The 27729-nt window shown below is 40.3% G+C and overlaps 1 protein-coding gene across 1 annotated transcript; it reads right to left on the reverse strand.

Annotated features, from left to right (window-relative positions):
• Positions 1 to 10214: 10214 nt before the first annotated feature.
• Positions 10215 to 13078, reverse strand: LOC102101016 (putative G protein-coupled receptor 141). Its single transcript, XM_005519169.3, has 2 exons — positions 13019 to 13078; positions 10215 to 11648 (listed from the first exon to the last, which is right to left on the reverse strand). Exon 2 carries the CDS (start codon positions 11625 to 11627, stop codon positions 10758 to 10760), a length of 870 nt encoding a protein of 289 aa, XP_005519226.2. The 5' UTR covers positions 11628 to 11648; positions 13019 to 13078; the 3' UTR covers positions 10215 to 10757.
• Between the last annotated feature and the right edge of the window lie 14651 nt (positions 13079 to 27729).

Genomic DNA, 27729 nt, shown 5'->3' on the forward strand with positions numbered 1-27729 from the left:
TCCGCTGGTATGAAGGATATTCTCTATTCTGGGTGGGGTTTTTGGGGTGGCTGTGAGGGATAATGAAACATAAACTGTTCTGAGGCCAACTCAGCTCATGGTGAAGAACCTGACAGCCCTTCTTTAGAACCAAGATGTTGGAAGCATAGAAACTACCCAGGCAAGTTTGAGAATGCCACTTGATACTTAGGCTACAGAAGAAACACATTTGAAATTTTGACATAATTATGTCAAAAAGGCTTCTGGTGGTGTCACATTTTGAGTCATCTAATGTAAATGATTATGATATCAAACATACAAAACAGTAATTGGAAAACATTTCTGAGTGACTTGAGTTAATAAGCTATAAAATTTCAGAATGTGGTGCTCTCCATGTTGTGATAGCTATTGTCTATGCACATACAACATTCTGCACAATAAAACTAGTGTGACACTTAGCATGACAATGCTAGGACTTTTTAAAATTTGAGACATTGCAGGAAAAACTACTTAATAAAACAGAAGTCAGGTCAAAAGAAAGAAATATTTATGTGGCTGGGTTCCCAGTTCCTACACTGCTTGTCACCTTTTTAATTAAAAAACAGGTGTCATTAGAGTCTTAAAAGAAAGGCAGCTGCATGCTGGACTACAGATAAATCCAGAAATGTTACACAAACCCTGCTGCAGGTTTGCTGCAGGGCAACAAGCTATTTCTTCACCTATGAAATTAGTGTGCTGTATGATCTTGTGCTGACTTTCATCATCATCAGTGGATCAGACTGTTAGCACCACTTCTGCCTTACTTCCAGCAGAGTTTATACTGACAGAAATGAAATGCTTTAAAATACAGCTGTGAACTTCTAATTTACATCAATATTACCAAACTGCTCACGTTTTCCTTAGACAAACTGTGAGGACCTCTTGCCTTTTCCAGTCTCAGGGCACAAATATTGTAACAAATAGCCCCAAAAATTTTGACATTGCTTGTGGTCACCACTGCGTGTTGTTTCAATGCACGGTCACCTGGGGCTGATGCAAATCCTCTTTTGCTTGGCACATGGAGATTATATCAGTCCAAAGCAAGAGGCTCACCTGCAGAATGTGCATTTGGAGGTGATTGCTGATGTGGTCTGGTGACATAATCTAGACCATTTTAGGATGTCTAAGAATGCTGCCAGGGATGCGCAGCGGTTCCATTCTTCCTGACCGCTGTCACTTCTTTCCCTGTAATAAGAAAACAATCAACCATCACTGCCACAAGTAAGTCCATAGCTGCAGGCTGCTGCATATGAAAACATGAAGCTAAAGCCAAAGACTGACAGGGTTACTTGGTGAAACTCTGGCTTTTTAGTTCCCACTGAGAATTTAATGCTAGATAGTTCTCTGTAGCTCTCAGAAAGTTCTGAAAGAATTCTTTTTTCGTGATGAAAACTGGGATTTTGTTCTTGCCAGCAGACTGTATCAATGTCTTAGTGATATAAGTGCTGTTAATAGTTTGTGCCATTTAGTCTCTGCTGGCAGCAGCGCTCTTATCATGCAGACCTGCTGATCACTTCCTTCCTGCAGAGGGCATGAGGTCCAACACACCCAGCTTGCACCTGTGTTTTAGACATAGAGAGAAACAATCTTGCAAAATGTCTGTCTTCCCTGAACCTTCAGTGGGGAGTGGTTGGTGTATTAGCACACCATGGGTAAAGCTCCTCTTACTTCTTTCCAGATAAATGTATCATTTCTGAGACACACTGTCTTCATATGTAGAGAATCTTTGGTGGCTCCTGGCATTTCCATGGAAGGGAAGTGGAGCCTGAACATTAGACAGGAAAAACTAGGTGCATCAGAACAGGACGTGGGTCATTCCTTGTCCCTTCTTCCCATTGCTGGAACAGAACAACCATGTAGCAAGAGCTGCTTGGGCCTTGGTTCATAGTGAGCCAGTCTGGAGCTGTGCAAGGCAGAGCACTGTGATAGCAGGACTGCACATATCCATACCTAATAGTGTTAGTCCTCCTCAATATCATTTGGAAACAAACTACTCTCCTAATGGAGTTACACAACACAAGAGAGTTTGGCAAGAGAAGAGGGGGAGTTCTCTACAGCTCTGATAGATGGGGATAAGTGAAATAAATACAGTAAAGAAGTCTGCACTGTTAATTCCTTTAAGAATCCTGGAAATTATTTTTCTGTGCATTATTATGGTGCCCACTGGTTTATCTGAGGACATGTAGTAGCAGAGCCCCTTTAAGAGCAATAAATCAAGAGTGACAGGATGTTTTCATGGTATTGTGGTGTGGCACACTTACTCTTCAGTTTGGAGGTTAATGAGTTCTTTCCTCTGAAAGCTAATACAGATTTCATAAGGCATTCCCCAGAGCAGCTAACATGGCAGTTTAATGATTGTCAAACTGGGGGCTTGCATCATTGTCAGGTCTATTTGAGATATTCTGCCAGTGCCTCTTCTAAACCTTTGTAGAAAGGGTTTCTCAGGCTCCCACATGGATTAAGAGTATATTTCAACTCCTTGAAGTCTTATCATAATCTTTTATATGCATTCACATATTTTTCTGACTGGCTAGAATCCATCTCATTTAATTCTCTGAAAGTGTGTTTTGTGGGTTCTGCTGGCTGCTTATACACCCATATACCCACTGCCCTCCCTCCCAGGAACATGTGCCCAGCTATGTTCCACTGGCCAGCTGGCAGCACCTTGTGAAATGCTCCTACTGCAAGGATATTTCTCACTAGAAAACAAAGGCAGGGGCTTACCCTTAGCAGGAAGGAATGGGGGATGTTTTCTTCTGGTTTTACAGGAAGAGCTGGTGATCCAAAACTTGCTGGATTGCAGCCTTGTGTAGATTTTATAGATGGGAAGCCCTGTGGACTCTCTTCTAGCTTACAAACTCAGCAAAACACTCCAAGCTCTAGCTTATGTGCCAGAAGGGTGTATATAAATTCCGAGGATTGTGGTTTTACAGCCTGGTGACTGGCATAACCAGTAGCTATTGAGTGTTTGAATCAGACCACCTCCTTACTCATCCCTGGCTCCTCAAGTTGCTTCTGCACCACAGTCCCCCAGAGTCAGAGGTACCCCAGGCACAGGACTGTGCTTCATATCTGGATTACAGAGTGATGCTGCTGGGGAGGAAATGCCTCCATGCCACCTGAGCTGTAGCCCTATCTGATGGATGCTCAGGGAAACGTCAGCACATGGAGACTCTTCAGTGTCTGTTACCTGCAGACTTCTTTACTGGATTAATTTCACTTAACCTGCTGGCTGCTTTGATCAGATCCCTGCTGGCTCATGCGGTGTGGGTGTGCAGGAACAAAGGTGAGCTGACAGCTTTTTCCCAGGAGCAATTTCATGAGGAGCTCAACCACTGCAGAAGTAGGTGTAGAGGATGTATTGCTTTCCTATTAGATTATTATTCTGTCTGATCAGACAAGATCTGATTAAAAAGATTTTATTCTGTCTGATAATGAGAGGAGAGCATTCCTTTTTAATTGAATTCCTTTTCAAGCTCCGTGAGCGCTAGTAGGAGAAAAATTCTAGAAGAAAACTAATGGAATTTGTTACCGTTATACTTAATAATAGAGATATTCTGATTTTAGAGGTGATTTCAGAGGGCAATTCCATTCCTGCAAGGGCAATCCATGGTTTTGGTCTACCAAGACTCTCCTTAAAAATGACTTTCATATGTCCCTTGCATTTCATCTTTCAACAGCCTCTATTTGTAAGATAGCAATTGCTGTCTATTTTTGACCCCTCAAATTTTGTTAGCATACTTCGGAGACACATTTTTAGCTGCCTCTTTTCTCCTTTTTCTTTCTTTTTTATCTATTTCTCTCTTGCTCTCTCTTAACTTCTTTGTTATTTTAAATAATAAACAAGTAGATAGTTATGAGTTACACAATTCCATCTTTCCCATTCTCCCTTTCACTCTTTTATCTTGACTTTTCATGAACTAACTTTGGCAATTGAACTGTTTCTCTTTTGTAAAACCTAAGATTTCATTATTGTTGTTGTCTCAATTTTGCAGATGTCTTTGTTTCTTCCTCTAATGTGATTCTAATCTTGCCCTAATGCTTCACATGCAGATACTGCTGTTGTGAGATTATTTTGTTATTCTCATTCTCATATTTATACAGAGGAATCCACCATCAAGGCTGTCCAGGTATTTCAACAAAAAGCCCCTGCTTTGACACAAAGATTGTCTTGTGAGTCAGAGGGCTGTGTCCACTCCATGTATATGATATGGATCTTAGAACAAAGCTTTTGAGTTGAGATGGTTGCATGGTGGGAACCTTCTTAAATTGCAGATGACACATCTGTGGTCAGACACCTGTTTGAGCAAGAGCTTTTGTTAACCAAATAAGCTCTAAAGCTGTATAAATCTGGAAAGGGAATGTAATCACACTGTAACTTTGGTTTAAGGCAATGGTTCTCAAACTTTATACTCTCCAGCTTCCTCCTGCCAGAACTTGGCTGGCAACAAATCAAATAAGTCAAGCATTAGGGTAATCAGTAACAGACTAGCTTAAGTCTAGAAACCTGGAAAAGTTACACTGAACCTTCTGATGCTCAGTAAGTTAGTTTTCCTACCCACAAACGAAAAAACAGTATTTCACCAAACAGATGAGAAGGAAAGGAAAACAGACAATGAGGAAATGAACAATGTGCCCTATGATACCAAACCACTCAACTTTAAAGGGGGTAAGAAGTACTTCCAAAGGGCTCTTCATTCAGGTATTCTGAAGAACCACATGCTAAATTCATGTTTTCAGATGGGATACTGAAACTTTCAGGAGGAAAGTTACTTTCCTTCTTAGTAGCTAATGCAGTGCTGTGTTTTGAATTTGGGATGAAAATAGTATTGATAACACACTGATATTTTGGCTGTTGATGAGCAGTGCTTACCCTAAGTCAAGGACTTCTCAGTGTCTCACTCTCTGCCAGGTGCACAAGGAGCTGGGAGGGAGCATGGCCAGGACAGCTGGCCTGAAATGGCTAAAGGGACATTCCCCAGCATAGACTGTGTACTCAGTATGCAGATAAACAGGAGAGAGTTGGCTGGAAGCCCTCTGATTGCTGCTGGGGGACAGGCTGGGCACTGATCAGCAGGTGGTGAGCAATTGTGTTTTGCATTGCTTGTTTTTCTTGGGTTTTATTTCTCTCTCCCTCTCTCTCTCCTTTTCATCAAAATTATTATTTTTATAATCATAATTAGTATCATTAGCACCATTATTGTATTTTACTTCATTTTAATTATTAAACTGTTTTTATCCCAACCTACAAGTCTTGCCTTTTTTCTAATTCACCTCCCCATCCCACGGATAGGGAAGGGGAGGAAGGTGACTAAGTGGCTTGGTTGCCAGCTGGGGCTACACCACACACACACAAAGTCATTAGATGCGATCATCTGCTATAAAGCAAATGGTGGAACACAGACATATTTTGTTCATCAGCCTAAAATTTTAAGAACTTTTAACTAATCCAGTAGCAACTTCTGCTGATGTTATGCCTCTCAGGGACTTAGAGGGTAAAATGTCAAGGGAAGGGGGAAATTTGAGACTAAAAGGACAGGGAGTTTCCATGTGGCATTTGTCTGAAAATTTATTTCTCCTTTGAAAGGTTCTATGGGCTAGGGGGAAAGAAAAGTGCCTTTTTACAGAGAGGAATGTTTTTAGGGTAACTGTATAAGGTAGCAGTAGGGCTAAAGCAGAGAAGTTCCTGGTGACTTATGTATGCTGCACAGCCTCATCTATGAGACAGGCACCACCAGCCTGTGCCCTGGCATTTTGTGTTTTCACAGCAGAGTCAAAGGACAGTGAGAGAGACACCAGGAGCAGGAGATGAGTCCATGAGTCATCTTGGTGCTCCTCATTGTGGAAAAGCCTCTTTCCAAATTTGTTTCCTCATTTGCTCTGTCCAGGATAGGTGGGCAGTCACCTGCTTAGGTTAAGCTTTGGAAAGGTGGCTGGAATGATAATGCCAATGGAAGAAAAAAATGTGGAGCTTGTGAAAATTTCCTTTTTCTTCCAGCTTTTTTCCAGTAGAAAGTCTTCTCACCTGCTGGTTTCCATATTGCAACATTTCAGAGGGGGTTTCCACAGATAGAAGATATGAAAATGAGAGGAAGAATTGCTACCAAAAGTGGACTTATTAAAAAATGTGACTGAAGGGTGTTTAAAAATTTTTGTCTTTGAGTGAACTGTGGTGGTGTGTTAATGTAAGATGCATCACTGGATTTGATAGTTCTGCCAAGCAGTGTAAGGAAATAAAGCAGCATGTATTTTATGCTATATTTTGATATAATAAAAGGTTCTTCCTTTTCATAGTGTTTTTTAGAATTTTGAGACAGTTGCTCAATAGATTTATTTCCATGGAGTTTTAGAGCATACAAGGTGTTTTATGCAGCAGTACTGTATCTCAGAAAGCACAGGTCAGCCTTTCCAAATATTTGTGAGAAGTCATGAATGAAAGAATCATCATGCAAGTCAATGTCTTCTAGTCTATCTCCTGCAGCCTTCTTTCCTCTGACACATTTGTTGTCTCCGTCCTTGCCTGCCAGGACATAAAAGCAGACAGCTGTTGCTAGCACTTCCCTCTTGCTAGGACTAAGGCACTGAGAATCCCTGTCACATCTTTCCTTGTCAGAAAGAAAATTACTTCATCTGGAGCCCAGATTTCCCCTCTTCTGCTGAGTGCAAGTCTGCTTGTGCATTTCTACATGTACCTTGGCACTCCTGTGTGGTTTTCCATAAATGATTGTATACATCTCCTTGAAGCAGGAGAGCTCCTGCAGGCAGGGATGCCATCTCAGTCCCAAGAGAGTCAGAACAGAAGAGAGCAACTCTGTCATCATGTACAAGATCAACATCCTCTTCCTGAGTGATGACTCTTGTCCTCTGATTGTCAATCTTATCAGAAAATTGTTGGCTGATGAGCAAGATGTTTCTGCACAATTTACATGACATCCTTTGTGTGACAACACATGGTCTTGACTTACCATGAATTTAATATGTGGGTCCTCACTGACAGCTGAAAACAGTGTTGCAAAGAAGGCATGAAGAAATTGTAGAGGTTTTTTTTGGCTAGTCTTTTGTAGCTTTGATTTTTTTAAAGTTACTTTTTTCATGATTTCTCATGTTTTAGTTTTGTCTGGTATTTATTCTCTGTGCAACAATCATTGCAACAAATGCTGTCCCCTGTAAATTTTCTGCAATGTTTTCACCCATGTGCTTACGGATAAAGCACTTTTCAGTCTCTTTCATAATTTCACCCACCTGTAGTTCTGCTGTGTATGCCAGATAGCTGCTCTGTGGCTAACAGTGGCACTCAACGCCCCTGACTAGAATGTATGTGATAAAAGGCAAAGACTGTAGTGTGGCTTCATGTTTAGTGTTGACACAGAAAAAAAAAAAAAAAAAAAAAGAGAGAGAGAGAGAGATAGTTCTGACAGTATCTGTTAGGGTTAAGAGTGTCATGGTTTGAGTGAAGAAGAAGAAAAAAAAAGGAATGGAAGTGTTCCTTTGTTTCCTCCTAATGCATCTACTCCTTCTGCTTGTTTGCAGAAGGGCACGTCAATCTGACAACAGCATCAATGTGACTTTTCTCTATAGCAGGCACAAGGAAGAGATGGATCAGAAGGAAGATATGAATTAAAACCAGATATGTCACTTGTGCATCACCCTCTGCACCTTTGAAAAGGATATGCTCAGGTAAGGTGGGAACAGGCCACCTGAAGCAGCAGGGCAGCTGCGGCAGCAGTGAGCACACACATTTGTATGGTGAGAGCCACCTGTAGCTTTCCATCAAACTAACTTAGGAAGTCAGGGATACAAGTGGGATTTTGGTTTTGGTCTCCTTGCCTGCTCTGTTCATGCAGAACTTCATGCAGAGAGCAAAACTCTCTGCATCAAAGATATTTGATATTCAAAGATATTTGATAGTCTTTGCTCCAGAACGTTTGAGGATTTTCCCAGTCTTCGTTGGATAAAAATGAATGGGGTGACTAAATGGTTTACAATTTTACACGATCTTTTGATGTGAAAGCAATTATTAATGTCTATAATTATCTCCAGAATTACTTGGGTCCTGCAAATGGCATTCAAATCAACATTTTTAACTGTTTTCCAGAGGGTGTCATTGTATAATTCATTGTAAGGAATAGTACCCTACAATCTCAGCTCAATATCATTGTCCTTTCAAAATTTATTTCTTAGCCCATCCTTCTGAAGACTGATAATTTTTTATTTTAACCAGTTTTTAAAGTGTTTTTAAAGCTCTCAGCTGGGGACTGGGTATTGAATAGAGCTTATCTCTATCGCTTTAATGTGAGTCTTAGATGTAAGAGCACTGAGATCAATGCTTAATCCATTATCCTCTGAATTAAGAGGACCATAGTGAGATCTACACCTCTGCTCTCCCATTGTCTGCCTACATATCCTACATACGGTGCCCATAGCCACTGTGGGGCAGAGTGGGAAAGAGAGAAAGCCTTGATGCTGTGCAAGTTCACTCCATCCCACCCAGAGTTGCTGCTGCCCCGTGGCACCCAGGCAGGGCAAGCAGAACAGTCCCAGTGCCAGCCAGCAGCCAGTGGCTACCAGACAGCTGTGATGGGCAACAGAGCCTCAGCATCACACCAGAAAGTCAACTCAGTGTGTCTGGGTTATTTCAGCAAGGTAAAAAATGTCAGGCAGCATGAAAGCAATGCTGTCATGACATGATTGGTTCACATGGCTGAGGACATGCATGTAATTTCCTTTTTTCTCCCCTAGACTTGCACACCATTATGGTAGACTGATCATCAGCAGACTCACAAGCAGGGTCAGACTATTCTGATCTTTACCAGGTAGGTCACCTTGGAAACACTGGTCAGTGAGAACAGGCAATGACACAGGACATTTCTTAAAGGAACAGATATTTTATTTAGCCCCAGGAGTACAGTAAGGGAAAAACAGTGTACTTGTTGCACCACTTCCAGCTTTGTCAGTTTTTTCTAAAGACTTTGGAAAAACCAACTTTAAAATCTGTCTCTTTGCACTTCATCTCTGTAATATTGAGCTCTGGCTCTAAAAAACATCATGGACTGATCAATCTACTCTTTGAATAGGAGTGGACATGGTAATTCTAGAGGAGGCCATCAGATCAGGATTTTCAGATTTTGAGTCTTGCTGCTGTATCCCTGACACCTCACATTTTTTAAAAGAGACAGAAAGGATCCTGAAACCATCAAGAGTTTTCAACCAAGTTTTTTAATGGAAATGTCAAGGCAAAATCATCTATTCAGGATTGACAGTGTAAGTGTAAGTCCTTTCATTAAAAGAAATGCCATCAATCTGAGGTATTAGCAGCATTACTTTATAAGTGTACTTTATTATCCTCCCAAATAAAGTTTTAATCCATTTGAATCTAGGGATCATAGCACTTTCTGTAGCAAAGATTGCCAGACAAAAATTATGGGAACTTAAAGGGCTGTGAGGGAGGAAGTGTAGCCTTGTGTGACTCCTAGGAGTCTGGGGTGGGAGAAATCTGGCCCCAAGCTGCTGGGATTCAGCAAGTGACAATGGGGCCTTCAACAGAAGGGTTACAGACTTTATGCACTGAGCAGAGCAGGAAGAATGAATCATTAAAATAACTTTTAAATCATGAAGATAAAACAGAGATTCCCAAAACGGATGTGATTCCCAAAGAATATAATCTATCTAATGGAGAAAAGATATACTTCAAAACAAGTTTGTATACAAGCATATGCTGAACTGATTAAGCACTGTTCAGTAACTTTAGTCTAGTTTTGTTTTATTATATGCATAAATGGAAAAAATATGGCATCTGATAATAAATCAACAGAGAACTGAAAGTGACCAAACATCAAAGGTTTTTGAAGGCTCATAAAGTATTTCCTTGTCCTGGAGAGGGTCTGATCCTTCCCCTTGACTGAATTCCAGGTCCAGTTATGGAAGCGCAGCAACACTTTTGGCTACAATGGGGCTAAGAGATAACAACCACAGATCCAGTCCTGATGGGAGAGTGACATAAGGCAGAAGTTTTGAATCCTCTTCAGCTCTCATTCACTCTAAATATATAATTATCACAATTTAGAGCTCCTTGTGCCTTTGGAATGACACAAGTAAAGGTGAAGTTGTGATAATGATTAGTTTTCACATAATTTAATTTAATATATACTTTGTATAATTTATAAAAAGGGAGATTGGACCAGATGACCCACTGTGGTCTCTTCCAATCTGACCCATTCTGTGATCCTGTGAATACTTCTCATTTGAATAGAGCTTATGTCCTTGCTGTCTAAAATCACTAGTACAAGTATCCTGTAAAGGAATTTCTTTCTTCCATCTCTTCCCTTCAGTGTCACAATTGCCAGAAGAAGTTAGACCTTCAGAGAAGACAACTTATTGGCCACAGTGGGTTGTAGTTACTGAGACACTTTGAGGAAAAAAAATACAAAGGAATGGATACCTGTGCTGTAATTACTGGAGAAGAACATAAGAAAAATATTAATGAAGCTTCAGGGCATGACTCTTAGGTCAAGACTAGAGTAAGACTCAGGTGTGTCTGCTTTCTAGAGAGAAGATGAAAAAAGAGTAGCTTGTGAAAAAGGAATCTTAGTGGCCTGCAAAAGCCAAACAATGCTGTAGACCTATAGAGACATGCCATGAACTCACCAGTCTTCCTAGCTCTGGAAAATCACAACACAGTTTTGTTTCTCTAAACAGCCAGTATTGACACGCTGCAGCTGGACTTCCTGGTAGTTCATGGTTCAGTGGGCTATTCCTGCTATGAAGCACAACATATCCAGGCAGCACATCGTTGTTAAAGCTAAAAAAACCTCATTGTATAGGAGTAGTTTATGGTCTTTATCAAGGTTATAGTTTTGGATATAATATACTCTGAATACATGATGAGGCACGAAGCAGACTAACGTTACCATGATGAAGAAGAAGCTCTTTGCCTGAGCCCTGAATTCCACATGAGAGTTAATGTCAGGCCAGTATTTCACAGCTACTCTGTAGATCACAGTCAGCTGGATTCCAGTGAGCACGGCACACACCGCCACCAGAACCCCAACCAGGCAGTAGTTTGCGATCACCATGTGAGCCTCCTGCAGCTCCCTGTGGAACTGGAAGCACTCGGAGGAGCGGTATGTCTTCGAGGTGCCGTAGTAGGAGAGGAGAACGGGCGTGATGACCAGCGCTCCCAGCAGCCAGACAGCCCCCACCCAGGCTGCGGTGTAGCACTTCCGAAACTCCAGCCGGAGGAGGCGGGCGATGATGATGGCCACGTAAAAGGCGAAGGTGGCGTACATGTGCAGGTAGATGATGGCGCTCGTCAGCCTGCACGCAAACCTCCCGAATTTCCACACCCCCGAGATGTAGTAGCTGAGGCGGAAGGGGATGCTGAGGAGCATGAAGCTGTGCAGGACCAGGAGGCTGGTGATCGTAATGGTCATCACAGACTGGGATCTCCTTTGAAACAACAGCTGGGCCATCATGATGACCCCCAGGGTGCCACCAGCCAGGTTGATGATGTACAGGACGATCAGAACAGTGTGGAGCTTCTCTGAAGAGTCCAGCACTGTGTCGTTGGAGGAATGGCTCTCTTGGGTTATGCAGCAGTTAAGCATCCTCATAAGCTCCTCTTTTAAAGGTTACTGAAAAGGAAAAATGGGAGTGAAACATTTTCTTTGGTATTTCCTTCATTGTTAACTGGAATATCACAGATTCCTAAAGAGACACTACTGAATTGCATCTGAAATTATGTTATCCCATGTATTTTACAGCCTTACAACTGTTGTGATCCTGCATATGACAGCAATAGCCCATGCCTCTCAGGGTTGAAAATACATTTTGCATAATTATGAATGAGATTTTGATTGACTAAACTTCATTCTAGGATTTTTTTTCAATTATTTGCCTCTAGATACAGCCATTTGTAATAACGAAGACACTGTTTGTGCACATTTTATCTGCATTCATATTATAAAGCTAAAATTGAAGGTAAGAAAATACTGAAATATGAAGATGTACCTATTATGTGTGGATACTCTGTGATGACACCCAATCCATCTTTTTAGCATCTTGCTGGATGGGTACAAAATACACATAAGGTCGCAGTAGTTTTTTTCCAGATACTTGGAGAAAATTGAAAGTAAAAGTTTGCAGATGAAAATTCGATTATTTCTTGCTTCATCTGCAAGTATTTTTGTTACAGAATTTCACCTGAACTGATCTACTATGAAAAGTGATGAAAAGGTATAAATTATTTAGGAACGTTCTTCTGAGAGGTATAATTCATTTGGCACTTGTTACATAGGCATATACAGCTGCATTCTTATTTAGACTTAACTCAAAATGCAGACTTGTATAAAGATTTCTATACAAATATATGGGGACAGCTCACAGGGTAGATAGATGCTTTGCTAATGAAATTTATCCTTACCTTAGAAAGAGTTTTGAAAGAACAAAGTTAGAGCTGAAAAATTATCTCTTAAAAAAGCAGTGCCTTTTCTGTCTGATTTGAAGTTTGAAATCAGTAAACTTGTAAACACTTGAAAATTTGTAAACTTGAAATCAGTAAACTTGTTTTAGCAGTCAATTCTTAATTATTTGTACTCATCTGTAAAGTGATAGACTGCATGCAACTGTAAAACATTTTCAGAGAAGCTTCTTATTTATGGAGCATCAGACAAAACATCTTCAGAAAGCCAAGGTCGGTATAAACCCTTCTGTTCACCTCCTTTTAAAATTCTTTCAAACATTCTTTAAAGCATTTAAATGTTTAAAATTTTTTACCTGCCTAATATTCCCAAGAAAAGCACGAGAAATTTCCCAGAAACTTTGCTACACGAAAAATTTTACCAACTAATTAATTTTCCGACGTATATTAATATTTCAAATTTGGAAAATGTACAACTTTTAGTTCTAGACAGCATAATTACAGCTTAATGGCAACATTTTATATCCCTTTGAAATAGATTATGATTTTTTTGCTATTTATGGCAATGAAATATTTGAATTTTACCTTACAATCTCTTCTTTTTGTGACTTCACCCTGAAATGTGTCATTTCATGCAGCTGTAGCATGTGGCATACATAAGCAGAGTGAAAAAAACAGCCCTTGACCTGTTTGGCCAAGAAGAACTAGGGTTTTCTCAGCCCACACACAGGAAGGAACAAGCCTTCCTTTTGCTTCACTGTGATAGCAATCTCATATGTGCGAAGTCAAATGCTCTTTTCATCATGCAGAGAGAACCACAGAAAAGTTGCTGAGCTGCCAGAGACCATCATTGTGCTGGGACATGTAGAACACATCAGGTCAGGACTGCCTCTGACCACAGTTTGGTCAGTCTTAAAGTTCAGGTGGGCAAGGATTCCCTGAGCCCTACAGCTACCACAAGGTACCAGGTTTTGCTACTAAACAAGTGAGAAGTGCCACTGATCAAGGAAAGAAATGTGCACCTGAGCAAAGGATTTTTCCCTTATATGTCCACTTCCCCCCCGAATTTTATTATTGTTTAATAATTAATCTAAATGTTCCAGAATAATGGTGTTCAACAGAATTAATGGGGGATTTCACCATGTTATTGGATCATCAAGAATTTAGAGATTTCTCACTGTTTAAATATTACACATAAAACAAACTGCAGACATATATGAAAAGCAACTTAAGAGGTGTTGGCTGCCACCAAAACTGCTGAAGATCAGAAAATGAACTTCTCCACTGATGTTTTCATACTTCTCAGTCTCTTTTTCTTTGAAACGTTCCTTAGAAGTTGTATGTTAATGCTGTTCAGTGTGCTAACCTTGTATCTTCATGTTCTTCTGTTAAATAAAATAAATTTAAAAATCACTCAAGTCAGCCCTGTAATCTAGGTTTAGTTTTTAGGTAAGCTTGTTATTTGTGTACAAGAGGAAATTGAATCAGCACATAGCTTGCCTTGACCAGTGGTGAGAATAAAGATTGAAAGAGAAATGCATCTATACACAGCAGAAATCCGGGTCAAGACTAGAATTACAAATAGAGTTTAAGGAAGGAAAAGACTCAGCATATCTGGTTTAACAGTGGGGTAAACAGAAGACAAAGAAGAAGAAGAGTGAAGGTTTTGGTTACCTTCTTAGAGAAGAAAAATGAAACAGAAGTAGCAGTTGAGAGAAGAGAAACAAGGCCTGTTGAACGTTCGGAGATGGGATGGATCTCTGTGGAAGTGTCAGAACATGTGGAGCCACGCATGGGTGTAGCAGACTTCCTCTAAGCAGGGAGTAGGTCCATGGTAGAACTCTAACTTCTCCATTTCATGTCTGCATGATTTCCTCTGATTCCCACGTCAGTCTAAAAAATATGGTCTTTTCTGGTCAAGCAACCAAGGTTTCATTTTTGATTTCAAGAGCTTCTTTCTGTCTTTGAACAGTCATAAAACCGTCCTGTCTTTTGTGACTGGATAGATTTTCTGTTTTAGATACTTCCAGGGTGATAACTACTGATAATTTAAATGATTTAATAATATTAATCCTCTGTTGTTAGCTGCTTACAGGAACTGAGCTATGCATAGGCCATAAACAATGGTAAAATAGGGAATACCTGTGTTATGCTTTAATATATTGCTTTTTCTGGGACTACAGGTGAAATCACAGTTCTTGCTGTCTCATTCCTGCCTTGTCAGACATGAGTCACAGGTACTGGATTGTAAGAAAATCATACTCCATAGTTAGGGAACATGCGGGATAATCCCTTTGATTTGCCAATCTCACCCACCCATGCATCATGAATAATTTACTAACTTCAGCCAGTAAATGGTCAACAAGTTTAGCAGAACTTTTCAGATTCTCAGACTACTTTTCTAATTAGTTGATTGCAGATTTACTGAGAGATTTCTCAGGCATTGTCAGGATATAAGAGGCTGCCTGGCTTCTCTGTTTATTAGAAATCATAATATATAGTTGCCTTAGTCATACCTATTTAGTATGCCTCAAAAATAGACATTATGCTTTATGTAAATAGAAGTAATATATAATGGATTTTTGTGAAGGAATTTGGCAGATTATATCACAGGCAGGTTATGACTTACCTTTTGAAACAAAGCTGTTATTTATTTGGTTTGGTGCAAAGAGAAGAGGTTTATTATTATAAATTCAGGAACTTGTCGTTATTCTCCTGTTTTGGTACATTCCAGTTTAGAAGGTAGAAGATTTATTAAATAATTTTGTCTCACTATTTGGTCTAATTGCCCTCCAGCACCTGTAGTGGCAAGTAAAGGTCTTGTTGCTTTCAGGGATCTTTAGATCCCTGAAACTAATTTTTGCTTGACACAGAGCTGGCTAAATCTTTAATAAACTAAAAAGCAATTAGAAAGGAAGCACATAAACCAATTAACTCATGCAGGAAAGCAAGATAGCAGTTTTCAGCAAGTTACAGGAAGCATGGAGGGTGCCCAAAACACAAAGGTGGTGCTTTCAAGGTGGGGTGAAGAGGTTGGTCTGGTGAGAACCCGCCTGGAATACTGTGTCCACTCTCTGGGGCCCCAACATAAGAAGGATGTGAAGATGATTGAGCAGGTCCAGAGGAGGCCACAAAATGATCAGAGGGGTGGAACACCTCTCCTATGAAAACTGGCTGAGAGAGTTGGGGCTGTTCATCCCAGAGAAGAGAATTCTCAGGGAACACCTTAGAGCACTTTCCAGTACATAAAGGGGATGTACACGAAAGATGGAGAGGGGCTTTTCACAAGGGCAGGTAGGGGTAGGATAAGGATAATGATAATGGCTTTGAGGCGAAAGAGGAGAGATTTAGATTAGATAGGAGGAGCAACACCCTTTTCTGTGGGGGTGGTGAGGCACTGGACAGGTAACACAGAGAAGCTGTGGATGCCCCATCCCTGGAAGTATTCAAGACTTGGATGGAGGAGCCTTTAAGTGACGTAGTCTGGTTGAAGGTGTTCCTGCTCATGGCAGGGGTGTTGGAACTTGGTGATGTTTGAGGTCCCTTCCACACCAAGGCATTCTATGATTTTATGGTTTGGTTTTGAATTTAGGTTGTTTTCACAAATTCTCATTGATCTTAAACTCTCCAAGATCTTACAACTGTGTGTTTGTGACCACATTTCACAAAAAGGAGACTTATCTTTACTGAGGAAAGTTTCTCATTTTTCTGAAAGAAAAGCAAGTGCTTATGTTCTGAGTGGAGTTGCAGAGAGAGCACTAGAAGACAAGGATGAGGACCCTAAATACTAAAAACAATTTCATTTATCAGTAAATTAGTTTATAGTTTAGATGAGTCTGGTATCTAGAAGGCCATCATCCCAATTTCATCAAAATACGCATCCATAAAAGTCAGTTATTCAAAAATAAGAAAATAAGAGGATTTTGAACTATTGAGAATTTGAAGTATCTGATATCAGCTCCATAGGAATGAAACCTGTGAGCAAAATGGAAAAAAAAGAATTAGCATTTATCCTTGTGAGTGTTGGGTGGGAGTGGGATTGAATATCAATAGTGCGAGTTCTAAGATACAAAGGGAATTAAATATATTAAGTATGAGTACAAAACATAACAGCTAGAGCACCTCCAAAAGATAGTGATAATGTTTCATTCTGTTCTCAGTGGTATAAAATGGACTGGTTGTGAAAGGAGAAGGTTTTTTTAGTTCCTATCACTAAAAAGAGAACTGAATACAAAAACCACACTGCAAGTTATCAGACTTTTCTAATTTAATTTCCTGTGAGATATTTCAAGATGCCTAAAGAAGCAAGAGTGAATCTGAAATTTGGAGACCTTGGCTGGTGGATGCCACCACAGAAATTGCTTCCTTTAAGCCTGTGGAAGACAAGACAGGGTTAGTCACACAAACAGAGGAAATGCCAAAGCTGAGGCCATTAGGCACTGGACAGAACCCTGTATTTACAAAAACTGATGCTCTCACCTGCAGAGAGCCTTGTCCATAGGATGACTGCCATTTGCAGAAGAAAATACAGCAGAGAAAAAATCAGGTCTGCAGCACTCAGCGACAGAAGTGGCTTAAAGCATTGTGCAGACAGGAATAATCTTGAGAGATTTAAAAAGAGATGCTCACCATATATTTAAAGTGTATTTCCTCCCAGTTCCTGCCTTGGAAATGTTTCTGTTGGCTCCTTCAATTACACCAGTAGCAGCCAGGAATGAAACTCTGTGCTGGCAAGTCCATCATCCATGGTTCCAGCAGAACAGTGTAATTTCTGCTGCCTTTTTTGCTAGTTGGGAGATCTCTATGCTTCCATTATGCACACTGTTTACAGGAATGAAATGCAATGAATGCCACATGTATGTCTGTTTATAGCCCATACTCTCAGCACATGGCAAAGAGAATATATGCAGCCAAGAAAAGTGCTCTCATGATAAAATGATCATGATCCTAAGTGCCATCAAACTGTCTACATAGATTCATTCAATAGCTTTCACTGTTTCTTTGTTTCCTCAGTTCAAGGATTTGAGCAATTACTGTAATTGTAAGAATATTTCTGCTCTAGAGCATGGATGGGCCATGTAGATAATTAACATATTTTAACCTAACTCTGTGAAAATGGAATATGTGATAGGTTCCAACTGAACTGTTTATCAGAGTCCTGTTAAATTTACCGTTCCATTATGACAAAAATAGGTTGTAGAACAAAAGAACAGGATGGAGGCGAATGTTTAAAATGGAGTGAATAACTTAATTGCTTTTTATTCAACCACCAGTAGCTCCTAGAAATGAAAGATGTGAGAAGCCATTTATTTATTTATTTATTTATTTATTTATTTATTTATCTCAAGATTGAGAGAGAAAAGTTTGCCTTAAGTATAATTATTAATAATTTGACCGAAAGTGTAGATGAAAATGAGGAAGTTTACCTACACATTTCAAATCTCATAGACCTATGTGCTTCAATTGTACATTCTCAATGTACAAAATAGCAGAAATAATTGTAGTAGAAATAAGCATTTTTAAACACATTATATTTAGCTATAAACTTAAAGGCCTAATTAATCAAAAATTTCAAAATTTGGTTCCTTTACATGAGAAGATGTAAATTCTCAAAAATAAATCCAGGGATTATGTTCTCAGTTCAAAGGAAGACACTGAAAGGGCCAATTAATTTTCTTCTTACTTTTTTTTTTCATTAAGTATGCTTTTAGGCAAGACTGTCAAAACATTGTTAGCCAGCATAAACCAGTTTCTACCCATGAGAGGATAAAGATTAATTAATTCAAAAGTTGTTTTTTAGATCCTCCTGATATTTCAAAATCCTCTTGATTAAAAAATGAATAAATAACAGGTTTTTCCTATTTGAGTATTAGGAATTTTTTTGCTTTACATGTTCAAATTTAACAATTTGAATAAAAATGAGATTGTATTAAAATCCAATTTTATTTTCAAAACTAAAGGTATTTGGTACAACTCAAACCACAAGTTTAAGGAATTTTATAGTCTTTTAACTCCTTCCTTAAAAATGTGGCTTGAATTCTGGCTGGTAGCTAAGCTCAGCCCTCACTCATTTCCCCAGAGCGATGGGGATGAGAACTGGAAGGGCAAAAGAGAGAGGAAAACTTTTGGGTCAAGATAAAGGCAGTTTAATAAGTGGAGAGGGATAAAGAGAAACATAAATTAAGCAATGCAAAAGCAGTCATTACTAACCACCAGAAAATGATGCCCGATCAGTCTCTGAGCAACAGCTACTTTGGTAAAGCTGCCCCTTCCCAGTTTTGCTGCTGAGTGTGTTGTTCTGTGGTGTGGAAAATTCTTTTGGAGAGTTCGGATCGGCTGTCCCAGCTGTGTCCCCTCCCCACCTCCTGCCCACCCTCAGCCCATGGGCTAGAGGAGCAGACTCAGAAAAGAAAGAAGGTGTTGGTGGCACGAAGTCCTGGCTCAGCAAGGGCTACACCACTGGTCTGTTATCAACACTGTTTTGCCACTAATCAAAAACGCAGCACCATATGGGCAGCTATGGAGAAAAATTGCTCCATCCCAGACAGAGCCAGCACAGGAAAAGAAAAATACAGTTGTGAAGAAAACTGTTTAAATATTCTGGATATGTAGCAATATATAAATAATTTCAAAATGAAAGTTTTTGTTTGGAAAAAAAAATTAAAAGTAAGTTACAAAGCTTGTCTGAATATGGATTAATCCAGGAAAAAAAAACTTTCTAGGTTAAACTTTCCTCTGAATGAAGCAGTAATAAGGACAATACTTAATATTTTCCTAAAAGCATCTGTCTCTGGTAGCAAAACTCTCACTTGACAGAAGAAGAAGACAGGGACAGAGTGGGGTATGTTAAAAAAAGTTTGATCACTGGAAGATGGGGCATATCAGGTGAGCAAGGGTGTGAGGGTCAAACATGGCACTGAAACACTTCCAAATAAGAGCTGCCAGGAGTAGCTGGCAGTCAGAGAGCAAAGCTCCCCAGTGCTGGGTCTGGCATCCTGCAGCATCCTCTCACCATGAGCTGTGTAACAGGATAGAGCTTTGTGGGTAACCTTGAATGGGAAGAAGCAGTAACGTGCTGGAAGCTGGGGCTGCTGTTCAGAGGGACCTCAGCAGGTCCCTCTGGGGGGAATGGCGGTCAGTCTCCCCCCTGCTGTAATTTAGCCTTTAATTAATTGTGCCCTGGGGCAGCAAGCTGTGTGGTAGTTGGTAAGATATGCTTTGTAAATAAGAAGAAAGATAAGATTATGGGACCCCTCATGTGTTGTTTGTCAGATGACTTTATTCTTTCTTAATAAGGGCTTTGGGTACAACAAGTAAAGTTTGGATTATGAGCACCTAGGAGAAGCAGGAGGGCAGCACCAGTCTCTTCTCTCTGGTGCCCAGCTATAGGGCCAAAGAGAATGGCTTTAAGCTGTCAGAAGTTCAATCTGGATATTAGGAAAAGGTCCTTTGTCCACAGAGTGGTTGAGCACTGGAACAGACTTTCCAGGAAATGGTCATTCCTGAGCTTGCCAGAGCTCAGGAAACATTTGGACAATGCTCTCAGGCACACGGTGTGATCCTTGGGGTTTCCCTGTGCAGGACCAGGAACTGGACTTTGTACCCTGTGAGTCCTTTCCAGTTCAGGGTATTCTGTGGTTTGTCCTGGAGCTGTGGTAGAAGAGGTTGAAGTTGCATTAAAGTTAGAAAAGGCTCTTCATCCAGAGGGTGGTGATTGGGCGCTGGAACATGATCCCCACAGAAGTGGTAAGAGCCCCAAGCCTGACAGAGTTTAAGAAGCATTTGTACAACACTCTCAGGTACACGGTGCAATTCTTTGGGTGTCCAGTGTAGGGGCAGGAGTTGGACTTGATGATCCTTGAGGGACCCTTCCAACTCAGTGCATTCTATAGAATCTGTGATTCTGTGGTATTCATAACAATTTGAGAGTAGTGTAGCTATGCGCCAGGAGGCCCAGAGAAGGTGTTTGGATTCTCCATCCTTAAAGATTTTTGAAACACAACTAGACTCAGTCCTGGGCAAGCTCATCTAACTTTTGAGTTTAGCTGTGCTTTGAGCAGAGGATAGGGCTGGATGATCTCGAGAGATCTCTTACTATCCATTTCTGGCTGTGATTTAAACTCATCTCAACACTACAGAGGTGAATCTTACTTCCACATCTTTACTTTTTGTTCCAAAGTTTGTGAAGGTTCAAGTTACTAAATTTGGTTACTAAATATAGTTATTAACTGGCAGCAATTACTAATGAGGAACATTTTGTAACACAAATTTAAGTTATCATTTGCTCCTACACATGTCCTGACCTCCAGAACAAGATTTTGTCCTTGCTATTATTTTATCATCTCAGGATTTTACTGTTCTAGCAAAAATACCCCTTGACATTAAACTACATGAAACCACCTTGGTCCAAGATAATTATTACTTCTGTCATTTTTACTTCACAAGTACTGCAGTGGTTTCATACTCCTACACGTTTTTGTAAAAGGTGTTGTTATGGTGATACATTTCACATGCTGTATTTCTTCGTATGTCTCTGCTACCACTCTTTTGTGTTCCCTGTGTACTTAAATATGCTCAGGAGTGACCAGTTTGGGGTATTTAATCAAGAAACAGATAAGATATTTTTTGCAGATTCTATTTTGTCACAGCTTGGCTTTTTTGATTTCTCTGTGAATTAACTGCCTTGTCATGTGTTTTATTTTCTTCTAATTTTGCAGCTTCCTTTACTTCACATTCATTGGGGTGTTAAGTTTGGCAGTGGTGTTTGCTGTCCTTGTTTACTGTCCACACCCCATTGCTGCATTACAAAGAGCTCTAACTCTTCAAAAGAATGAGAGAAGGCTCAGCCTTTCAAACTGCTTAGTCAACTGAACATTAATACTGCTCAGTGAAACAGGTATGAGATCAGATTTACAGTCTCCTGTCAGTGGCAGACGGAATGAGAACTCCATTTTCAAATGTGGTTATTTTTCATTTTGTTATTTGTTATTTGTGACTGAGTTTCCAGGCTGATTATTGTTGGGACAAAGTAAAGTGCACAAAAGTGTGCAACATCCATTCAGCAGCCCTGAAAGGAGCATATTCTTGAATATCAGAGCGGTGCTACAGTAAATTGCCTCTTTATTTATATAACAGAGCATAGAGAGGAGATAACGGCAGAGTTAATGAGACTCTGCATATATATGGGTTATATTAGTAATGAGAAACAGCTCCACTAATTAACTCTGCTCCCTAATGAAATTAGATTCACGCTGTAAAAGACTTTTACAATAAAGTCAATACAAACCTGAAGTATATCAGTTTCTAACTCCTTCATTACGGTAGGGTGACATAAACAATATCATGATTTTATATTGGCATGGGACAGTAAGCATTGTTGGTAGGATGAGCTTGTTCTAGTTTCCACAAAAAAACCCAATATCTTCCTTTCCTCATCCCTTTCTTTCCTGCACACATGCAGACTGGTAAATCAGTGAACTATTATTTCTGTTTTGAAGTTAATTTTGAAAAAAAGCTTGATACACAAGTTTGTCCATGTAAATCCATTAAAAGCAATAGAAGCTCAAATTGTAAGCTTGAATTTTCTTCCCAAGTGGTGAGCTGAGTTCTTAGCAAACTTCAGAAAGCATATTCCCACTGACTGGTCATACAAATTATCATCTGCTTGACACTGGTTGAGCATCCCCTTAACATGCTGTTTGGATGCTCTGCCAGTTCTTTCCTTCTACAGTATCCTGGTTTTCAATGCTCAAAGCTGAGCAGAGACCACAAATACTTTTGTTCTTGCATTACCCGAGTAATGAATTAAGTTCCATCATGACTCTGCAACATAAAAGGGTCTTCAAAAGCAAGAGAGATGTCTAGAAGCTGTTGAACCACCTCAGCTGCTTTTTTATTTCTCATAAGCGGATGGAAAACACAAAATTTGATAATGCATTCCTCGCGCATCATTATTCACTTCAAGCTGCCCAGACACATGGGCTGTATATTGACAGTCAATTTACTCCATGCTAAGTTCTCCTTGTTCAGAACAGACCAGTCAGGAAGCCATTCCAAGTAGTGCCTTCTCTCCTCTTGGCTACACTACACAGAAGGATTTGAAGTGCTCACCAGTATCTCTGGTGATGTTTGCATACTTAGACAATAAGTGTTTTGTGGCACAGATTCTATCATATGTATCCTCGATGCTCATGTAAAGGAGACTCCTCTTCTGTTTGCCTGCTCTCAATCAACTTTTCAGTGTGTCCACACTGTAGAATGTAGAATGTAGAATGTAGAATTTCATATCTGAAATGAGGCAAAGAGTAAGCAGTTTATTAGAAATAATTCTGTGTATGTAAATGGAGAAAGCACTGATATATACATTGAGACTTTAAAAATCAGAGAGAGTGTGTTCTCCAAACTTACTTTCTAAGCAGATAGAAATGGCTCAACTTTGACTTCGGATTCTGTCTTTCTTGTCTTTATTCCAGCAACAGTTGCACAATGCTCTCTATTTGGGATCATGTACATGGAGAATTTCTTATTCATTTTGTACAGTTGTTCTCCAAATTTAAGTTGAAAGTCCTGGGGCAACTTCAGGAATGATTACTCAGCAATTAGAGAGAAATCTGATTCAACTCCCTCTGTTTATGTACAACTGCTCTTGCACCAATTTCTGACATACGTTACAGACATATTGTGAAACCACACATTTGGCAAACTGAATAAATTTTCAATCATTCCTCAGAATGACTTCCAGTAATTTTGCAAAATGACAGAAAATAGTAGGCATGTATTATACAAAATATATAACCTCTAGCTTTTTGAACTTGTTGGTTTAAAAGATAACAGGAAGAGCTCTTTTCATTTTACTTACCAGACTGTTTAATACCCCTCAGTATATTACAGAGCACACTATATATTACATTTTCTAAAATAAAGACTCTTCTGAGGGCAACTTTGTAAAATGTACAGATGTTTTTAATTTTTTGTTCTGTTGGATTGATATTTGGCCTGACCTTCCCTACTAGAACAGTAGTGATAAAAGGTGACATTTTGTGAAATGCTGGAAACCATTAGGTATTCCAGGTGATGACCAAACAAAGAATGTGGTCTAATAAAATGACCATTATTTTCTGAAAGAACAGCAAATTGCCAGTTTTTAATTCTTTTAATAGCCACTTTCACAGGTTCATTATATTATATACAGATTGCTGTTCGGGTTTAAAATTCTGAAGGCCAGTTCACTGTAAAGACAGTTTAATTCTTGTAAGATGAATTGAATTTATATGCTGCTTTTGCCTATGTTATTTGTAGTGATGTTATTTGTAGTGTACAGACACATTTTGTGTCTTGAGAGGATTCTCATTCAGCTGCTCCTTCTGTAGCAGAGGACAGGGACTGTGCTCTGTCTCCATGTATGCGGAACTTACATCCATTTGTGTTTCTCTCCATGCAGCCTCCAGACAGGTGAGACTTTCCAAGGGTATGATTGAAGGCTGTCCATCACATTTCCCCATTAATGCAGAGGTCTGTGAGGTCTTGCTCCACTGAAGAAATGTACTGGGAAGACAAAGCCCTATGTGCAATTCTTACATGTTGTCGTTAGAGATCATGGTGCCATCACTCCATGTGCCTCCCCACCTCAACCAGTGGCTGGTTGCTGAGTTTCTCCATGCTGTAGAACTCTGAAGCAGATCAGGGGCTATGAGCTCTTTTCCATGAGTCCTTCCCTCAGTGTGTGTTCCCTGTGGTGCACAAGTCAGGGTCTTCCTTCCTGCAGGTTCAGTGAAACCTTTGAGGATGCTATCAAATTTTTCTGCCAACATCTCTCTTGCCTGTATTGGCCTTGGGCATGTGTCCCTTCCTGACTATGACCCTGCTATGGGTGGGGGTGCCTCTGGAGCTGGTAACTGAACCCCAGATGGCTGTGCATTACCCTTCCCAGCAATGGGACTGGCATAATTTCCAGTAGAAAGACCTGAGTCGTGTGAGCCTACTTGTCCAAAATTCAACAAAGGCAAACGCAGGGTCCTGCACCTGGGGAATAATAACCCCCTGCACTAGCACAGGCTGGGGGTCAACCTGATGGAAAGCAGCTCTGCAGAAAAGGACCTGGAGGTCCTGGGTGTCCATGAGGCTACAGTGCCCTTGTGGCCAAGATGGACAGTGGTACCCTGGGGTTCATTAGGAAGAGCTTTTCCAGCAGGTCAAGGGAGGTGATCTTGCTCCTCTACTCAGCTCTGGTTAGTCCACATCTGGAGTGCTGTGCCCAGTTCTGGGCTTCTGGGTACAAGGGAGACATGGAGCTCCTGGAACAGGTCCGGTGAAGGGCTACAAAGATGAGCACCTCTACAGTTCTGATAGAGCCTCTCCCTTAGCAGGCCAGGCTGAGAGATCTGGGCCTGTTCAGCCCAAGAAATGATGTCTTAAAGGGGCCCTCATCAATGTCTATCAGTATCTGAAGGAAGGGTGCCAACAGGATGGAGCCAGGCTCTTCTCAGTGGTGCCAAGCACAAGGACATGGGGCAATGGGCAGAAACAGGTGCACAGGAAATTCCAGCTGAATATGAAGACGAGCTTCTTTACTGGGATGTGACCATGCACTGGAACAGGTTACCCAGAGAGTCTGTGGAGTCTGTCTTACTGGAGATATCAAGAACCATATAGATGCAATCCTGTGTTATGTCCTCTAGGGTGCTTGAGCAGGGGGGCTGGAACTGATGACCCACTGTGGGCCTTTCCTATCTTACCCAGTCTTTGATTTTGTGATTCTGAGCCCCAGTCACATGTGACTGACACACAATTCCCTGAGGTTATACTGTCAGAGCTGATGAGCAAAACCCGCCTGGCATTCACAAACTGGAGACATTACTGGGAATGAGGGAAGTTACTGGTTGAGGGTGAAAGCAGCCAGCTGGCATGTCTGCTGCCTCACCAGAGCAAAGATATTACTAATAGTGTTAGTGTTGCTTATTATTATTACTATATTAAAAATATTACTAATAGTTAGACTCCAGGGAATGGACACTGTGTATTATCTTTATTGGTTTTTCTCTGTTCAGCAAAACATTTGGTTTATTAAGCAGCTGTTTGCAAGTGAGGAAAATTACATCACTGAGTGTCAGAAAGTTTAGTTTGATTTTCTGAAATTTTTGTCTGGGAAGTCAAGCTGGTGTTTTATTAATGACCCCTTGACTTTTGAAACCAACCCTTGCTTCCAATCAAGTCTTAGCCATAGGGTTTACTTACAGGGAAAATGCGTGCCAAGTCCTATTTCTCTGAAAACAGCAGAAATGAGTGACTTTATGGATCAGAAATGTCCAATTCTGCAATCCTGTTGAGGCTTTTGTTCAGGACCTGCTGCCTCTGCTGCCTTCAGGGTTTTTCATGCCCATCTCTGTCTATCCCTGGAGAAAGCATCAAGTGCCTGAAAGCCCCAAAACCCCTTTTTGACCTGCAGCTGTGGAAGTTCCTCAACCAGTACTTTTAGTCTAAGGCACCCTGGTTATTGGGAATACATGGAAATGGAAATGGAAATGTCAAGTGACACAGACTGTGGAAAACTGCCTGTAAAGAAAAGATCTGTGTCCTAAAGGGAATTAGACAAGTAAAATTCCAGTCTGATAAAAGCCTCAGATCAGGATTGCTGCAAAATGCAGTCTTGCTGTATTTGTCCTTGCCTTGACTTTATTTTCCATGATTCCCTGGTGAGCTAGAGAGGGAACTGATGCAGCTGAGAGACATTCAGCAGGCAAATTCCAGCCATATGGAAAGAGTGATGGAGGAGCGGGAACAAAGAGTGTCTGAGGGCAAGTTTGATCCCATCAGTGAGAAAACCACTTTTTAGCAACTTTAAGGATTAAATAAATAACCTGAGATGAAGGCCAGAGACACAGTCACCTTACCTTGTTGCTCTGTGGCTGAAGTATGCTGGTATTCTGTTCTCCTCATTCCCAGTCCTATTCTTCAGATTCTATCCCCATTATGTCCTTCTGTAATAATGTGTTTGTGTTCATGATTGTTTCTTGGTCTAGTACTATCCTCTGTCATCCAGTCAGCAAAAACGAGTCTCCTTCAGGCTTGTGGTGCCTCTGACCAAGCAGATGATTGTAGCTGGAAATTCCCCTTCCTCTGTTGTGGCCAATTCCTGGCAGAGTTAGGAGAGTTCATTCTCTCAGGGCAGGAGAAGGCTTTCTCTACCAGACACTGACTCTCACAAAGCAAGACAAGTGGTAGACATAAAGTTTGCATAGACAGTCCCTTAAAAATCCTGACTTGTAGCTGAATAACATCACCAACTTAAATCATGGAATTATTGGACCCCCTAATTTGCTCATTATCACACTGAGTTAGCATTAACATCATTAGCATCAATTTTTATTCAGAGAAAAAAACCACTACTATTTTTTTGTGGTGCTATGATGCAGGCTACTGTGAAAGTGTGCATTTTTCCAAGAATTAAATTACTTGTGATTTTAGCACATGGATGAACAAGATTAGTTAGGCTGTATAGCCAGGAAGCACTGTTTGTAAAATCATGGTTTATGTTTAATTTTAAATTCACATATAAAATAATTTTAATTTATGTGCATTTTTTGTAGGAGGGACTTTATTTTCTCAGCGCATAGTCATTTTGTTTGCTAATAACTTTATTATAGTAGAAGGGCTATAATATAATGTTACAAAGCTACGCAGTGCCTACGGAATGCATGCAAGGCATTTTCTTAAACCCACCACATTGCTATGGGAGGAAACAAAAATGTTATGCCAATTTTCATCCTCTCTAACCACAAGGAGAATATGATTTGTTTGTGTGGCTTTAAAACAAATGTGGATCATAGCGGTTTATTGCTTTCTTAATGACGCACAGATAACTAGCAGTGAACTGTACATTCAAGTTGACTCCTTCCATGTTTTGAAAGTCTCTGTAGCAGCTGTCACCCTTTTTACTGTGATCTTTTAGGAACAAATGCCTTCTTGGACAGATTTTTCTCAGATACACACACACACTGCAAACTCTCACATTTCTTTCTTAACAGATGTGGTCCAGGCAGTTTGCCAAGGGTGAGCCATGAGAGCTGCCCAATACCTCACCTATGTTATGAGTTTCAGTGATTTCCACCTTTTGATGTTGTGTAGCATGACTCATACTCCGACCTGAAAATACCTTCTTATGATCAAACATCCTGATAAACATCCTGATAGACCTTGAAGCAAGAAGGAAAAAAGATAAGGTAAAAAGACTGTTGAAGAGATGGGATCCCATAAAGTGATCATCTTGGTGGGACCATAAACAATGAGCATAGCAAAGA

Source organism: Pseudopodoces humilis, chromosome 1, assembly GCF_049639895.1.
Source record: "Pseudopodoces humilis isolate 2021_Gansu_Grassland_sample_001 chromosome 1, ASM4963989v1, whole genome shotgun sequence".
NCBI classification, from domain to species: domain Eukaryota; kingdom Metazoa; phylum Chordata; class Aves; order Passeriformes; family Paridae; genus Pseudopodoces; species Pseudopodoces humilis.